The 19,115-nt window shown below is 46.7% G+C and overlaps 1 protein-coding gene across 2 annotated transcripts in view; it reads right to left on the bottom strand.

The window, feature by feature from the left end:
• The window catches only part of B3GLCT (beta 3-glucosyltransferase), a 1,170,551-nt gene that overhangs the window by 480,659 nt on the left and 670,777 nt on the right, over positions 1 to 19,115 (bottom strand). For both annotated transcript variants that reach the window (XM_063951761.1, XM_063951762.1), the window contains exon 6: positions 8,699 to 8,810. In XM_063951761.1, coding sequence (XP_063807831.1) covers positions 8,699 to 8,810 — 112 coding nt within the window. The remainder of the gene's footprint in view (positions 1 to 8,698; positions 8,811 to 19,115) is intronic.

The raw sequence follows: 19,115 nt of genomic DNA, 5'->3' as shown, positions 1-19,115 counted from the left end.
TAGATCTGCCAATCTTGAAAGAATCATCAGTTTTCTAGAAAGAGTCTGCAGATCTGCTGATTGTTAAGGGTCCTACCAGCGTTGTAACTACGTGTGTGCCAGGTGTACCTGGCACACAGCGCAGTCTCCCTGAGGGCGCAACGGCCAGCGGCTTGTAATGAGTCAAAATGACTCATTACAAGCTGTCTCTGCTGTGTGCGCCGCGCTGGAGAAGCCGGTCCGGAGGCAGGGGAGGAGAGAGCAGCGCCGGAGGCAGCGGAGAAGGAGGGAGGGGGACTGGAGCCGCAGTAGCGCTATGTATTTGGTAGAGGCACCGCTGCAGCAGTCCCATCTCCTTCCGTATTGGCTAACCGGCGCTGCTGTGAATGCTGGGATGCGGTTAATTCATCCCAGCATTCACAGCGGCGGCCTCAGACCATTCCTCGTCATCTAAAGCCGAGCCTAGGTCCATTTCCCATGCTCTCTCATGAGAGGAAGTGTCCCCAGTGAGAGTAGTATATAAGAGGGAAATTAGGCCTTTGGTTGAGTGACGTCTGAAACATATAGTCTCAAACGTGGTCAGAGGTCTACTAGAGAGGATGCGGCCCATTGAGGAATGAAAATGTCTGAGTTGTAAAAATTGATAAAAGTACCTAGAGGGAATGTCAATAGTTTCTTGAATCTGAGAAAACTGTGGAAAACTAGTATCCCTGGTAATATCATTCAGATATAAGATACCTCTATCTTGCCAAGGAGCAAACAGTTATTTATTTGTACCAGGAGGGAATGCAGGGTTGTGTAATATTGGGATGATAGGGGATGGGGCTGGGGCCAAGCCATACTTCCTATTGGCCAAGTCCCAAACCGTTAGTGAGCGGGAAACCACGGGGTGGGATGTTATAGTTCTGGGGCGGCAGGATTTCGAAAGCCAGAGAAGAGAAGAGAGAGTAGAGAGACCCATTTCGGCGACTTCTATAGATACCCAGACCCTTCTAGATTCGGGGTTGCACCATTGTACGCAGGATGAGAGCTGTGTGGCTAAATAATATCTTCTAAAATCTGGGATGCCTAGGCCGCCACTAAATGAGGGGCACTGTTAAGAGTTTCAATCAGACACGGGGACGCTTATTCGCCCATATGAATTGTGACGTATGAAATTGTAAGAATTTAAAAACAGATGGAGGAATAAATATTGGGAGGGTCTGGAACAGGTAAAGTATCCGAGGGAGCACGTTCATCTTCACCGAGTTAACCCTACCTATCCAGGAGATAAAGAGGCTAGACCAAGAAGACAAAGCCTAGGGAAATTAGCTTGGTAAAGTTGATGATGGCTATGCGTTAGAAAAATACCTAGGTATTTAATCTTTTGCTTGTGCCATTGAAATGGAAAGGAATTTTCCAAAGAGAGCTTAATCGGTCCGGGGATATAAAAATTCAATACTTCAGTCTTACTCGTATTAAGTTTGTAACCTGAATGTTTAGAGTAGAGTTCTATCTCAGAAAGGAGCGGCTGCAGTGACTGAGATGGGGATCCCAGAGAAATTAGGACGTCGTCAGCGTATAACGCAATTTTATGTTCAGTAGGGCCCACCTGCACTCCAGCTATATCTATATTGGCTCGGATCCTTGCTGCCAGCGGTTCCATAACCAGGGCAAATAGCAATGGGGAGAGCGGGCATCCCTGTCTAGTGCCATTAGTGATATTGAACGCGGAAGAGGTGAGGCGATTAACAGAAACCGTGGCAGTAGGGGATCTGTAAAGCGCCGAAACACCCTCCAGAAATTTGCCAGAAAAACCCATCCTCCGGAGTACCGAGAAAGCGAAGGGCCAGGAAATTCTGTCAAAAGCCTTCTCGGCATCTAATGCTAGCAACAACGAGGGTAGTTTCTGTTTATGGATAGAGTGAATCAAATCTATGGCTCTCCTGGTATTATCGGATGCCTGGCGGCCAGAAATGAAGCCCACTTGGTCCGGGTGTATCAGTTGTGTAAGTAGGGGAGCTAAGCGGTTGGCTAAGATTTTAGCGTATATCTTAAGATCTACGTTCAGCAAGGAAATCGGGCGATAGTTGGAACATCGCGTGGGATCCCTTTCTGGCTTCGGAATCACAATAATGTCAGCTTGTACAGTCGCTGGCGCAAATGATGCTCCCTCTAGAACACTATTAAAGAGCGAGGTAAGGTATGGAGCCAATTCCGTATGGAATGTTTTGTAATACTGAGTGGTAAAGCCGTCTGGACCAGGGGCAGCTGACGACCGCATAGATTTGATAGCGACAACCGTCTCTTCCAGCGATATATCCGCATTAAGAAGAGAAATCTGTTGCTCTGTCAAATCCGGCAAGGGGGCACCCAACAAATATGAACATGCTCCCTCCGGACCATCGGAGGGAAGAGGGGGGGCAGGGAGATTATATAAGGAGCTGTAATAGTTCCGAAATTCCTCCACCATCAATTTAGGATCATAAGTGAGTGCGTCAAGTGTAGAAGAATGTAGTTTTTCTATCAGTCCCACAGCTCGCTTACTTCTTAACTTATTAGCTAAGAGACTATCTATTTTATCCGCTTTATCATAAAATTTTTGACGGAGCTTCGGTAGTATAGCTGACCCTCTCCGCGATAAAAGGGTGTTTAACTGACCTCTGAGGTTATTTATCTGGGAGAGTAGAGAGTCGCGTGGGGCAATTTTATGTTGGGCTAAAAGCGTAGAAATTTGAGATTCCAATGAGGAAACTTCCTGTGCTGCTTTCTTACGTATGGCTGAGGCCTTAGAAATAAAGTGTCCGCGAATAGTGGCTTTATGTGCTTCCCAAACTAGGCTAGGAGAGACTTCTGGGGAGGCGTTTTCCTCAAAAAGAAATTTCAGGTTCAATTTAGTGTCAGAGAGTGGAGGGGTGCGAAAGAAGAGTATCATCAAGACGCCATTTACGGGACTTATTAGGGGTTCCATAGAGGTCGACCAGGATATACACTCCTACATGGTCCGTCCATGAAGAGGGAGTGATGCCTGAATCAGATATCAACGACGAGAGTGAGTGAGATACATGTATCATATCTATTCTAGAGTAATGCTGATGAGGTGCAGAGAAGTGGGTATAGTCTCTAGCGTTGGAGTGTTTAAGACGCCAGGTATCTCGTAAATCAAGTTGCGTGAGGGAGGATGTCAATGTGATGGCAGCATCAGACGGGGATGCTTCCTTCTTAGTTTTAGGAGGAGCAGATTTATCTAAGAAGGGATCAAGCACAGTGTTAAAGTCCCCACCTAAAATAATGTGGCCTTGTGCTACTCTATTAAGACGCACAAAGAGTGTGCGAAAAAAACGGGATTGGTCTTGATTAGGGGCGTATACAGACACGAGCGTTACAATATCAGTGGGGAGCGTTCCAATCACTATCAGGTATCGGCCATCTGGATCAGCTATGATTGTACTGTGGACAAATGGGATATTGCGGTGGATCAATATAGCTACCTCCCTTTTTTTACAGTCAGCAGAGGCAAAAAAGGTCTGGGTAAATTGCTTACCGTGAAGTTGAGAGTGTGTACCGGTGAAATGGGTCTCTTGGAGGAAAACTATATCAGCCTTCTCTCTCCGACAGGCGGACAACATCACTGTACGTTTCTTGGGAGAGTTAAGCCCGTTAACATTTATAGAAAACAGTTTAAGCGCCATGTGATACCAAAGAACAAAAGAGGAGCAGTGTAAACCCTTCCTGGGGAAGAAGGAAAAGGAAAGAAGAAGAACAGCAGAAAACAAGAATCAGAAATATAGAAGAAAAGAAAGTGATAGAGAACCCATACGGGAGAAAACCCTGAATGATAGGGTCCCAATCAAGGACCGCTACACAAATATAAAACATCATACTTTGAAGTAGCAAATAAAGGGAGCACGGGGGTAGTGGGAACAGCAAACTAATGCAGGAGAAGCGGGTCCCTCTGGACCGCAATAGTTGAGTCGGCTGGAGCCGAAGATACAATAATGTAACCCAAAATATGAAAAATAATACACAAAAACATACTGCGTCATAACCAACAAAAAAGAGGGGGAGAAAAAAAAAAAAAGAAAAAAAAAAGGGGAAGGGGGTGGAGGGGGGGGGGAACAAGGGGGAGACAAGGCAAACGGGGATAAGCCCAGCGTAGTAGTACCAGGCTAGGCGAAACACATGACAAACATTAAATCTTTGTGAGCAATATCAGAGCCCATGACAAGCACATTAAACGATGGAAGATGATAGCAAGAGTCTCCTCTCGTCAGGAGACACATTTCTAAAGTGTTGAGAACTGTCCAAGTGTAATCAGAAAGAGTTCGTCAAAATCAAGGAGGGTCATTGGTGTCGTTGCGGTGACGAGTTACCCTCGTCCATTCAGGCGGGGGCATCTGGGAGTGTCGTGGCCCAGAGGAAGAGGCAGTCCCACCATCAGGTGACGGTGCAGGGAGGAGACCAAGTTTAGCCAACAGATCCTGACCTTAATTTAAGGTTTTGATGGAGTAAGTAGAATTGTTCACTGTAACTTGCAACATGAAGGGAAATCCCCACCTGTATCGTATTTGTTGTTGGCGTAGTATACGAGTAACAGGTTGGAGGTCCCGTCTCTTTTGAATGGTGGAGGGGGCCAGATCCTGAAAAACTTGCAATTGCATATATCGGAAGTCGATCACTGGGGAGTCTCGTATTGACATCAGAATACGTTCCTTTGAACGAAAATAATGTAGACGAACTATGACATCCCTGGGCGGCTGTGTCGGGGCCAGTTTCGCTCGGAGCGCTCTGTGGGCTCTATCACAAAGACAATCAGCATCTGAAAGGTCAGGTAAGATGTGTTGAAAGAAGTCTTTCAGAATGGACGGTAGTGCAGAGCTAAGGATTGATTCCGCCACATTGCGGATGTGCAAATTGTTGCAACGGGAGTGATTCTCTTGATCTTCTTGACGTTCCATCATGGAGTCTGGAGAGCTCCGAATCAAGACGCTGCTGAGAGCGGCAAAGGTCGTCTGTCTTCGATTCAAGAGCGTCTGTACGATTACCAAGGACTGTGAGATCAGATTTGAACTCGGCGATAGCTGTGGAAAGTTCTTGCTTAAAGGCGGACTGTACCCCTTCAAGTAAACTGGTCATAACTGCTTGGATCTGTGGGTCAATACCCATCTCCGATGAGCAGGGGGAGGAAGGAGAATCCGTGAGCAATGCAGGAGTTGGGGGGCCCTTAGATTTCTGTCCAAAAAAATTTGTGGAGGCCTGCGTGTTTTTCTTGTTTCTTTGCGCCACTATGGGAAAGTGGAGAGGGTAGGCGGGGTATCACAAATGTAAAAAGAGACACAGACGTTGTTTGTTGGATGTATGTTAAGAAGAAAAGGGAAAGGTATAAAAAAAAAACTATTGCGGTCCAGGTAGGACAAATTGCTTTGCTAAGCCAGCATCCCAGACAGTGCAGAGGGGGAGATAAGGGCCAGTGACCCTAACGCTATCCACCTAGGGCAGCTGATAAATAGTGAGTGGCACTAACAGCAGAGCCGGGGAGAGTAAGGACCAGGCAGAGTCGGAGGGAGGAACAAGAGTAGGCGGTCCCACAATTGTACCTGGTCGTCTGTAAATCAGTGACCCCAGAAGCAGTCTATTGCAGTGTGGCACCGGAGCTTGTCCTCTGTTAGGTCTGCCGGCAGGCAGCGTGCGGCAGCCGGAACCGTCGGTTACAACACGGCCTCAGATGCTGCTCTCCTTCCGGGCGGCTGGCAGACCAACAGGTGGTGTAATAGGCTGGGAGCTGCACTGTAGTTCAGAGGAGAGCAGGGGCTATGAGAGCTGATTAATAATAAAACAGAAAACGGATCCCGCATGCCACCCCTAAGATGGCCGCCGCTGCTGAGCTCCAGCGGGTCCGCAAACTATCAGTGAGTCAGCCCAGGAGCCCCTTGGGCTGATGCATGCCGCCAGCCCCACAGAAGTACCCCCACAGCCTGAAAGTTCCGTCCAGAATCCAAATCTTTTTCAAAGTTGCCAAGATAAAAGGTCAAAAAATTCTATCAAAAAATTTCTCAGTTTGTAACGAAATCCCAAGAAAAGAAGAGATGGGGGGTCTTGACTTTGATTATTTTATGGATCACGTCAATTGTCCTGCGGGTCTTGTTTCTTGTCTGCTGTCCCGGCACAAACCTACTCGGTCATAATGACTTGTCAACGGCAGCACTTTATTTAATCTTATTGCTAATCTTTTAAAAATGGATCTTTAGCTGGCACAGGCGTTTGCATCCTTACCAGCATTACGTGCCAGCAAAATTATAACCTCTAAGGTCTGAGGCGAGTCTTTACCTTAGCAGTATTATTAAAAAGATTATTTAAGCTTCAATGTGCATCCTATAGTCTGAAATGTAGTCAGAGCCATGTTGCTATTACATAACTGGCACACAAGTTATAGGATTTAAAAATGATCCCAAAACTATACACATTTGTATCTAATACAATGCAAAGTTAAAGCAAATCAATACTAAAATGTATATTAGTTATAATTCCAAATGACTTTATACAGTATACTGTATGGATCAGAGTCAGATATACATACATCTGCCTGTAAGCAAACAATGGGCCTCAGAGAATCAGAGATGGACATAAACCCGATGTTTTCATTATTGAGCGATTATCGACTGGCTGTGCATGAACTGCACTGCACATGTGCCACGATGGTCTGGTGACAGAGAGGATTTATTTTCAAAATGATTGACAGTCCAGGACTGCTATGGGGAATAGCGGCAAAATGCAGGCATCTCAGGACCATTTTTGGGGCGTGTCTGAGTCTGCGACAGAGATCCCATCAAAAATATAGGGAAGTGACTTCATGGGGAAGGGGTGTGGCCACAAAATAATACCAATTCATACTACGGTGCACAGTAGTCTCCATTATTCAAGTGACGCTGCACAGTAGCACCACTACACCAGGTAGAGCCCCTTTTACACATTACGGCAGACAGCGTTCCCTTTTTACACACGACAGCAGACAGCATCCCCTTTTTACACATTACGGCAGACAGCGTCCCCCTTTTTACACATTACGGCAGACAGCGTCCCCCTTTTTACACATTACGGCAGACAGCGTCCCCCTTTTTACACATTACGGCAGACAGCGTCCCCCTTTTTACACATTACAGCAGACAGCGTCCCCTTTTTACACATTACGGCAGACAGCGTCCCCCTTTTTACACATTACGGCATACAGCGTCCCCTTATTACACATTACGGCAGACAGCGTCCCCTTTTTACACATTACGGCAGACAGCGTCCCCATTTTTACACATTACGGCAGACAGCGTCCCCATTTTTACACATTACGGCAGACAGCGTCCCCCTTTTTACACATTACGGCAGACAGCGTCCCCTTTTTACACATTACGGCAGACAGTGTCCCCTTTTTACACATTACGGCAGACAGCATCCCCCTTTTTACACATTACGGCAGACAGCGTCCCCCTTTTTACATTACGGCAGACAGCGTCCCCCTTTTTACACATTACGGCAGACAGTGTCCCCTTTTTACACATTACGGCAGACAGAATAGATAGAGAGACAGATAGACAGACAGACAGATACTTACCATCTCTCCCTGCTGGCTCAGGCAGTCAGGCTCCTCGGTGCTGGCAGATCCCGGGCAAGGGAGAAGGAGGAGGAGGGAGGGGGACTGGAGCCCAGCATTCACAGCGGCAGCAGCCATCCAATGCGGAAGGAGAGGGACAGCTGCAGCGGCGTCGCTACCAATTACATAGCGCTGCTACGGCTCCAGTCCCCCACCCTCCTCCGCCTCCAGAGTTGCTCCTCTCCTCTTCTCCTCCAGCGCGGCGCACACAGAACAGGCGGCTTGTAATGAGTCAATTTGACTCATTACAAGCCGCTGACATAGAATGCTGGCCGTTGTGCCCTCAGGGTGACTGCGCTGTGTGCCAGGCACACACGTAGTTACAGCTCTGAATATACCCTTTAAACTGTCATTAGTTTCATTTGCTATGCTAATGAAAAGGGCAATAAATAAATAAATAAAAATAAGTTCCAAAATGTGAAAGCAAAAAAAAACACCTGGGGTAAAATTTTATAGGCTGCGAGTAGCAGGCTGTGCGGGAGTTTGTGTGAGTCTGCCCATATTTTTAAACCGGCAATCATCTACTACGCAAAACCAGGATAGTTTTGGCGTGTAAATGACTGCTGCTTTAAAAATACGAGCAGACACGCACAAAGTCCCGCACAACCTGCAACTCGCAGCCTATTCGATTTCACTCCTCATCTTCAGCTGTCTATGGGCCTAATTCATTATGGATCATAAAAGCAAAACCTCTCTCTAATGGGCAAAACCATGTTGCACTGCAGGTGGGGTAGATATAACATGTGCAGAGAGAGACAGATTTGGGTGGGGTGTGTTCAAACTGAAATCTAAATTGCAGTGTAAAAATAAAGCAGCCAGTATTTACCCTGCACAGAAACAATATAACCCACTAACATCTAACTCTCTGCACGTTACATTTGCCACGCCAGCAGTGCACATGGTTTTGCCCATTAGAGAAAGATTTTGCTTTTGCGATCCATGCTCAATTAGGCTCCATAGCCACAGGGCTGCCTGCTAAATCCAACCCTGAAGATCTGCTTTACACTTGCATCTCAGTATACATGTCCTAAGTACATACACTGCTACTGCAAATGTCATATAATGTCATGTATTAGACTTGTGAATGAGTTTCTGTACCTTAGACTTGTCAAATCTCTGCAGTGTCTCCAATAGCTTCTGAAGTCTCACCAAAGTATCCTCTTCACAAAAAAATATCCATGATGAATTTCTGGCATAAATATCTGCAAAACTGAATCGCATTGCTGATAATTAATACTGATAAGCAATAATACATCTAAGCTAATCAGAAAAACACAATGTTAAAGCCAGAGTACTGTAAATGAGAAACGCAATGAGCCAGTAACGTAAGATAAAATGAAGATAAACATTTATAAACCTCGCCTATTTAATATAGGACAGTAAATTAAAATGCACTGAGCCGTTTGATGGTGATATGATGTACTAAGGTGTTATCTGTATAACTTTACATGGGAACACAAGACTCAAAGTCCATGGTGACATTTTCTAATATTTTCTGAGTGCCCAATGAAACTATACTGTATCTGGAGAAGTACAAATGTAAATACAAACATATTAAGGTGCAGAGCGGCCCACATCTATTTTCCGTAACACCAAGGATATTTTCTTACTAAGGCAGGAATGATAACATTGTCAATTGCACCATGTTGGCGGTATGTAAACTCATCACAATGTTTTGAAATAATAATACATGAATAAACATTACAGCAATTTTGCTTCCCCAATAGCTCACTGTTTTGCAATGTTCTTCGCACAAAACGGTCAGTAAGTATGTATGAAAGCCGAAAATATGGTAAACCCGCCAATAGGTTAAAAAAAGAGTGAGCGCATCCAGTTTAAATGAAAAAAAGTAGTTTATAAAAATGTAAATAGCATAGATAATGTATGTGTGTGTGTATATATGAGTGTATATATATATATATATATATATATATATATATATATACGGCGCATTCCAATATACAAAAGAGGCATGGACAGCTACGATAAACGCAATTTGTTACACCTATAGGGTTGAGAAAATCACCCTTTTTACATGACATCCCCTCCACATTAGCAAAATTTGAACACCAGAGACCAGTGGTTCACAGATTTTTTTGAATCGCGGCACCCTTGAGTACCAGAATTGTTTTCACGGCACCCATACGCCTAAAGTTTCTTATTGAGATATTTAGAAAGAAATTGTGCATATAGGTCATCCGTAGGTCCAATTGTGTGTTGAGGAACAAGATTTGCTTCTGTTTGTCCACATAGGTTATGATTTACAGCCACCAGCACTGGTTTCAGCTATTACATTGACCATAAATAATTTGAATTGGTGTTGGATCAACCCAGGGTACCTCTGCAAGTGTCCCGAATCACCCCCACAGTTTGAGAACCACTGTCATAGACTAATCATTTTCAAGCTGAACCTCCTTTAATTACTCTATAGCTCTCTTCTCCTTTCTTATTTTGGTTATTTTCATTGAGCTGTTTAGATTTGGGAGACACCCATCGACAGAATCACTTATTTTCACCTATTATTACTACTGTAATTCTTCTTCTTTCCCTTTTCACCCTTCCATTTCTTGGTTCTTTTCCGTCTTTTTCTTCTCTCCTTTCTTCTCTCCTATCTTCTCTCTATTCCCCGTTTGGTATTTAATTTACTCATAGCAAGATATGGTTGTCATCATCGTTGTGCTTCTCTTAAACTTCTATGTCATAGTGTGAAACCCTACTGGTACTGTGTTAAACTTACTTAGAGTACCTAAATATAGTGTTTCAGCCCCTTGTGGTTGCTTTCTTCTGCTCCGGCTACGCTGCTGTATGGCGTCCATGACAAGCAGGGCCCCCAAATACATGGGTGCTTAGCATAAAGTACCTGATAGAGGGAACACACAGGGTGCGGTGCAAGAAAGACATGTTGGGCGCTAAACCATCTCATAATGCAAGAGCAGGAAAACTTTATTTATACCCCTCTATATCCTCCAGCACAGTAAGCGTAGTGGTTACAAGCTCTACGTCGCCAACTTCCTCCAGCAGATGGTAAGTGCTGTATAGTTTAAGCTTGATGGTTACAAAAGGTAAGGTATAGTTTCCACTCCAAACTAACACATCCAGCACAGTCTTACGCATATGACACAGCAGTGAAAAGGCAGCACATACCCGATGCTGCTGGGTATAGCAGTTCTACAGCATGTCAGTCCAACAATTACATTATACAGACTCTGCCGCAAATATATATCCCACTATCCAGGGACCATTCATCTGATGTGCTGACAACCTTAACCTTATGCAGGCTCCAAACCCTTCCACTGCTGGGCTCAAGTATTCGGCTAATCAGGATTCTTCAACAGGACTCCCCTCTAGCCTCGCTACCATCTTGTGACTCATCCCTCACTACAGGGCACTTCTCCAGGGGCTATCAACCAGGGATATAGCTTTATATATCACACAAAGACGCTCACCCTCTCACATATGGACCGTCTCTTCACAGGAAATCTCTCATCTTCCACTGTGACACCAGGCAGCACTCACTGGGTCTCATGCAGGAGGTCACACTGTACAGGAGCTCTCTCCACCACAAACTTCTCACTGCAGGTATGTAGCAGCCCAAAGTATTTCCCCTCTTGTACTCTGCCAGAGCTCTCTCTCTGAAACTGCAGACTCTGTTACCACAGCTGCTGTCGCTTGCATAACACAACGTCATGCCTCTCTCAGGGTCTTCCTCTACTATCTGGGGGCACGAGGGGTGGCCCACCATGTTACAGGGCTTTCCTCCTTTTTACAAATGGTGGGGCACTTCAAAGGGGGCCCTTTACTTATTGGGCTTTGCCCCTTACATTAACTGTGCCCTATATAGACTCAGGTCCTGACGTCAGGAGCTGCAGCTGCGGATGGAATGTGCCGCTAGGCCATGCCCCATTCACGTCCTGTAAAGCCATGCCCCCCCCCCCCCCTGTGCAGTCAGCTTACCTCTGCCCTCCGAGGGAGTGATGGGTGACATCACCAGGAGGCGGGACTTAATTGTGGCAGTGCCAGGAGGTGGGGCATAGAAATGGGGCGGGGGTTAGAAATGGGGCGGAGCTTAAGCCCGGTACTTCCAGGTATTACTATACTATCACTGAGCTTTGAGATTACCAATGGCATGTGTCAGGGTGCCTGCATTCCCCTCTGATCTTCGCGCTTGCTACAGAACAGCTGTCGGAGAAAATTAGAGCATTCCCTCCCAGTGCTGACTCCGGTACTATGTAGTTTCTCTGAGGTCTCCTTATTAGCATTGACCACCAATAAGAATGAGGCTCTTCCCTTCAATATTCCCACTGGTATTATAAACAAATTACGCTCTACTTATAAATACACCTGGCAATCACGCTTGTTGAGGTATCTGGGAGTGCAACTTGCAGGTGATCATGTCATTCATTATCTCTTGCAATTACGACCCTCATCTTGGGGTGTTTCATAATTTAGTTAAGGATTGGATGCTTCAGGAAGTATCTTGGATGGGACAGTTAGGATGATTTTATTGCCAAAATTTATTTTTCTATTCCTAGGCAGCTTCCGATGAATCAAGCCAGGGTTTGATAATATCTCCCCTTAAGTCATGCTTTGTAGTAGAGAGAGAGAGAGTTCATGCAAACTTTTGACCTCCCTGACCTTTTATGGTTAACTAGTACCAGTGATCGCGCTGAGCCCCCCAAAAAAGTGAATTGGGGTCCTACCTATCCTTTTCTGGGTCCCATCGGAATGAAGGTTCTTATTAATTATTCAAATACAGACTTGATTTGGACTAGGGAGGCCAATCCCGGGATCGGCGGGATCCCGGGATTTAGGCCCAAAAGTGGCCGGGATTCAATCTCTGGATTGGAAGCTCCAATCCCGGGGATTGAGGGATCAGCTTTGAGCGTCCTGAGGACTCCCCCTGTGCAGCGTGACCTATGACTGTGAGGTCATGCTGCACTGTCCGCAGCCGTAGAGCCGGAAGGTACGGCGGTATTCACCCGCTGCCTCCTCCCGGCTCCCCCTTTACTCACCCGCCGCCTCCTCCCGGCTCCCCTGCACTCAGCCGCCGCCTCCTCCTCACCCGCTACCCGGCTGTGCAGGTTTGTACTTGTTTTTACTGCGGGGCAGGTGGAGAGAGGCGAGGCGGGGCGTGGGGGTTGGCCGGACACAGTTGAAAGCCAATCCCGGGTATCCCGGGATTGGCCTCCCTAATTTGGACACTACAAAAGTGTTGCATGGGTGGGGGGATGGGGTGGCAATGCTGCTTGGCTGTGTAGCATACAGGACACACTGCACCAGAGCTGTAAGTAGACATTTTGGCACCCTTCAGCAGAAAGTGAATTGGTGCTCCCCCTCCCATATTGGAAAGCATGGCTAATGCGCGCTGGAGGTGCGCATAATTTTTTTGGGGGCGTGGCTTTATGGGGAAGGGGAGTGGTCACATAATAGTGCCAATTCTGATTACAGCACACAGTAGTGCCGCTTATATACATTGCACCAGGTAGAACCTCCTATACACACTGCGCCATGTAGAGCACGTTATACACATTGCGCCAGGCAGAGCACTTTATACACATTGCGCCAGGCAGAGCACGTTATACACATTGCGCCAGGCAGAGCACTTTATACACATTGCGCCAGGCAGAGCACTTTATACACATTGCGCCAGGCAGAGCACTTTATACACACTGTGCCATGTAGAGCACGTTATACACATTGCGCCAGGCAGAGCACTTTGTACACATTGCGCCAGGCAGAACACATTGCACCAGGTAGAGCACATTATACACATTGCGCCAAGAAGAGCACATTATACACACTGAGCCAGGTAGAGCACATTACACACATTGCGCCAGGCAGAGCACATTACACACATTGCCCCAGGCAGAGCACATTATACACATTGCATTAGGTAAAGCACATTATTACACACATTGCACCAGGCACAGCACATTATACACATTGCACCAGGCAGAGCAGATTATACACATTACACCAGGAAAAGCACATTATACACATTGCACCAGGCAGAGCACATTATACACATTGCACCAGGTAAAGCACATTATAACACATTGCACCAAGTAAAGCACATTATACACATTGCACCAGGTAAAGCACATTATACACATTGAGCAAGGCATAGCACATTATATACACTGCACCAGGCAGAGCACATTATAGACACTCACACCCCTTCCCCAGTGTCCCTGCGCCCTACCTGCATCCTCAAAAACCTCTGCACTGCCAGCTCTGCGCAGGGATCTGTCCCCCGATGGAGAGTCCGGCAAACTCCATCACTCTGCCGAGTGATGTCACCCGGCGGCGGCTCCGGCTCTGACACAGACCCCGGCCCTCGCATCACGGACTCGCCCCCCACCCGGCCCCTGAGCGCCACGCTGCTGCTTCCCGTGGTCGCGGCAAGACTATGCTGGCTCCCTCACTCCTCTCAGCAAGAGCATTTTATTCTCTCTGGCCGGTACCGCCGTCTTCCCGCCCAGCAGCAGCTGCCTGACGCGCACGTCTGACCAATAACATCAGAGCAAGCGCCAGAGTCAATCCCAACGGAGCACGTCCCTGGGGAACCTCCCATTCTTAAAAAGTGAGTCCCCAGTCCTCAATTTGGGGTAAAATACGCGCTATAGCGCGTTTTTGCGATCACTAAGTACTATTAACCTTCTGCACCTGAGCTCCTCTAAGGCGGCTGAATGTACCATGTTAGATTGGAAGAGGTTTGTGCTTCATTCAGATGATATCTCCTTACTATCACCTGCTCTCTCTCTAGAGCAGAGGTTCTCAAACTCGGTCCTCAGGACCCCACACAGTGCATGTTTTGCAGGTAACCCAGCAGGTGCACAGGTGAATTAATTACTCACTGACACATTTTAAAAGGTGCACAGGTGGAGCTAATTATTTCACTTGTGATTCTGTGAGGACACCTGCAAAACATGCACTGTGTGGGGAACAGAGTTTGAGAACCTGTGCTCTAGCAGACCCTCCAACATCACCCACCCCACTAGGTACAAAATGCTCTGTTCCTGGACTTCCCTCTTAATTTATGATTTCCATCACCTGTGTTGAACTAGTTAAATGATAAGAAAGCTGTTTCTTCACAGGTGATGGCAATAATAAATTAAGAGGGAAGTCCAGAAACAGAGCATTTTGTACCTAGTGGGGCGGGTCATGTTGGAGGGTATGCTCTAGTGGGTCATCGGAAGTGACGTTGCACCAACTCAATACCCACTATACACACAGGGAGACAGAGCGTAAGTGATGGCGCCAGTGCCGGTAACCTAGCAACTGGCTCCAATGCTACCCAGTCAACAGCTACTGTATGAATGCTACACAAACTATTACACACATATAAAAGAAAAAAAAAAAACAATAGTGAGGACTTAATAAGATATGGATCAATGTAAGAGATCATAAATTTATAACCAAACTATTTAGTACAAGTTGAGTATCCCATAACCAAATAATCCGAAATACGGAATAATCTGAAATACAGAATTTTTTGAGTGAGACTGAGATAGGGAAACCTTTGTTTTCTGATGGCTCAATGTACACAAACTTTGTTTAATACACAAAGTTATTAAAAATATTGTATTAAATGACCTTCAGGCTGCGTGTATAAGGTGTATATGAAACATAAATGCATTCTGTGCTTAGATGTAGGTCCCATAGCCATGATATCTCATTATGGTATGCAATTATTCCAAAATACGGAAAAATCCTATCTCCAAAATACTTCTGGTCCCAAGCATTTTGGATAAGGGATACTCAACCTGTATATTCTAAAGTATATACAGTATTCTAATGTAATTAGTAGAAATAGGAATGTAATACCTACCGGTAATTCCTTTTCTCGTAGTCCGTAGTGGATACTGAGGAACTGTACTTTAGTACCGTGGGTATAGGTCAGGTCCATTGGAGCCTGGCACTTTAAAACCTTTAGTGTGTGCGCTGGTTCCTCCCCTCTATGACCCTCCTACCAGATTCAGTCTAGGAAACTGTGCCCGAGGAGACTGACATACCATGAGAGAAGAAAACATATACAACAGCGATGAGGCAACAAGCCAACACACAACCAAAAGTAACAAAGGAGCGCTAACCGGAACAGAAAGTAGCAAAGTCCATAATAACCAGGATAGCAAAGCTAATCCAAGAAAACCAAGGGACCACAACGGTGGACCAACCAAAACATTTACAGCTAGTAAGCAGGATTCGAAGCACTGAGGCGGGTGCCCAGTATCCACTATGGACTACGAGAAAAGGAATTACCGGCTATTTTCTCTTACGTCCTAGTGGATACTGGGGAACTGTAGTTTAGTACTGTGGGGAAGTCCCAAAGCTTCCAAAACGGGTGGGAGACTGAAGGTCATCCTTGGCCAAGCTGTCGAACCTACAGAACTTTACAAAAGTGTTCGAACCAGACCAAGTAGCAGCTCGGCACAATTGCAAGGCCGAGATACCCCAGGCGACCGCCCAGGAAGAACCCACCGACCTCATCGAGTGGGCCTGAATAGACATCAGCAAAGGCAAAGCCGCCGAAGTATAGGCCTGTTGAATAGTCAACCTGAGCCAGTGAGCAATAGATTGCTTAGAAGCTGGCAGACCAATCTTGGTGGCATCATAAAGGACAAACAGCGAGTCAGATTTCCGATGACGAGCTGTCCTCTTGACATAAATCCTCAGAGCCCTCACCACATCCAAGGACTCTGGTCCCACAGAAGCGTCACCCGAACCACAGTAGGCTGATTCACGTGAAAAGCTGACACCACCTTAGGCAAAACTTGAGGTCGGGTTCTGAGTTCAGCCCTATCCTCATGAAAAATCAAGTACACGCTCTTACAGGACAAGGCCCCCAATTCAGAGACAGGCCTTGCAGATGCCAAAGCCAGCAACATAACGGTCTTCCAAGTGAGAAATTTAAATTCCACCTTCTGTAAAGGTTCAAACCAGTCCGATTAAAGAAAAGACAAAACCACATTGAGATTCCACAGAGCCGTGGGAGGGACAAAAGGCGGTTCCGTATGAAGAACCCTTTTCAGGAAAGTCTGCACCTCCGGCAACAACGCAAGTTGTTTCTGAAAGAAAATCGAGAGCGCCAAAATTTGTACTTTGATGGAGCCCAATCGTAGGTCCATATCCACACCTGCTTGCTGGAAAAGCAGAAAACGACCAATATGAAATTCCACGGGAGAAACCTTTCTACCCTCACACCAAGAAACATATTTCTTCCAGATACGGTGGTAGTGTTTTGACGTAACCGTCTTCCGGGCCTGGACCATCGTGGAAATAACCTTGGAAGGGAGACCCTTTCTGGCTAGAATTTCCCTCTCAACTTCCAAGCCGTCAAACGCAGCCGCTATAAGTCTGGAAAGAGGAATGGCCCTTGCTGCAGAAGATCCTTTTGAAGCGGCAGAGGCCAGGGTTCCTCCAGAGACATGGTCAGGAGGTCTGTGTACCAGGCCCGTCGAGGCCAATCCGGGGCAATTAGAAATGCTTGAACGCTTTCCCTTTTGAGTCTTTTTAGAACCCTTGGAATGAGCGGGATTGGAGGAAACAGGTAAACCAACTAGTAATTCCATGGAGACGTCAGCGCGTCCACTGCTACCGCCTACAGATCCCTCATTCTGGAACAGTAATGGCGTAGCTTGTTTAGACGAGAAGCCATCAGATCCAACTGCGGACATCCCCACCGGCGAATCAATTGCTGAAACACCTGAGGATGAAGGCCCCATTCCCCCGGATGGAGGTCGTGCCTGCTGAGGTAGTCCGCCTCCCAGTTGTCCACTCCTGGAATGAATATGGCTGAGATGGCCCTTGCGTTGGCTTCCGCCCAGAGGAGTATTTTTGACCTCTCGTAATGCTGCCTTGATTCTTGTTTCCCCTTGTCGGTTTATGTATGCCACCACCGTGGCATTGTCCGACTGAACTTGGATAGCTTGATCCCAGAGGAGATAGGAGGCTTGAAGAAGGGCATTGTAACATTGCCCTGAGTTCTAGGACATTTATCGGTAGTGCCGATTCCTGACTCGACCACCTCCGCTGGAACGAAGCCCCCTGAGTCACAGCCCCCAAAACCCCGGAGGCTTGCATCCGTCGTCAGAAGAGTCCACGAGTGAGTACTGAAATTCCCGGCCTTCCACCAGTTGAGGAATTTGTACCATAACAGAAATCCGTGCCTTCGGAGACAAGGTCACAAACTGATGCATGTGCAGATGAGACCCCAACCATTTGTCCAGCAAATCCAGTTGAAAAGGGCGGGCATGAAATCTGCCGCATTGGACAGCTTCATATACGGCCACCGTCTTGCCCAGCAAGCGTATGCAAAGATGTATTGAGACCTTGCGGGGTCGGAGCACTGAGCGCACCATAGCTTGGAGAGCTAATGCCTTGTCCAAAGGAAGGAACAACTTCTGAGACACCATATCCAGTATCAGTCCTAGGAACTGCAGACGTTGGTATGGTTCCAAGTGAGAATTCCGAAAATTCTGAATCCATCCGTGATCCATCAGCAGGCGAGTTGTCATGTCGATGCTTTGCAGTAGACGGTCCCTGGATATTGCTTTTATCAGGATGTCATCAGGGACAAGTAAGGGAAAATGTTGACACCCATTTTGCGCAGTTGCAGCATCATCTCCGCCATGACCTTTGTGAAGACCCGAGGTGCTGTGGAGAGACCAAAGGGTAAGGCCTGAAAGTGGAAGTGGCTGTTCAAAATGGCGAACCTGAGGTAAGACTGATGAGGAGGCCACATAGGGATGTGTAGCTAAGTATCCTTGACATCTAGGGACACAAGGAATTCCCCCTACTCTAGACCGGACACCACTGCCCGCAGGGATTTCATCTTGAATTTGAAAACCCGCAGATAAGGGTTCAAAACCTTCAGATTTAAGATGGGCCGCACCAAACTGTCCGGTTTTGGCATGACAAAAAGACTGGTACTGGAACCACTGGAACCACGACTCCCATCTGTAAAAGTTTCTAAATGGCTTCTTGCAAGATAACGTTTGCAGCAGGTAAAGCTGGCAAGCTTGACCTGAAAAATCTGTGAGGAGGAAGTGTTTGAAATTCCAGCCGGTATCCGTGAGAAATGAGGTCCCTCACCCAAGGATCCCGGCAGGATTTTTCCCACACATGGGCGAAGTGTTGAAGGCAAGCACCTATCGGAAATTCGCCCTGGTGTTGGGGCCAACCATCACGTGGAAGGCTTTGTGGTAGAGGTTCCAGGGGATTGGTCCAAGGAAGCTGCAGCTGCAGGTTTTCGGGACTTATCACGAGATCCTCTAGGAGCATTGGAGGCTCCTCGGCCTCTGCCTCTGAATCTTGCCACACGAAAGGACTGCAAGAAGGGTCCTGAGTAAGATCGTCTTGCAGGTGGTGGAACCGACGGCAGATAGGTGGACTTACCCACCGTTGCCTGAGAAATCTATGTATTCAACTTGTCTCCAAACAAAGCATCACCTGTAAAGGGAAGATTTTACACCCCTTTTTTGGAATCAGCATCCGCTGACCATTGACGCAACCA

This window comes from Pseudophryne corroboree, chromosome 2 (genome assembly GCF_028390025.1).
Source record: "Pseudophryne corroboree isolate aPseCor3 chromosome 2, aPseCor3.hap2, whole genome shotgun sequence".
Classification (NCBI taxonomy): Eukaryota; Metazoa; Chordata; class Amphibia; order Anura; family Myobatrachidae; genus Pseudophryne; species Pseudophryne corroboree.
Note: the sequence above shows the minus strand (reverse complement) of the source record. Positions and strands in the feature narration are given on the sequence as shown.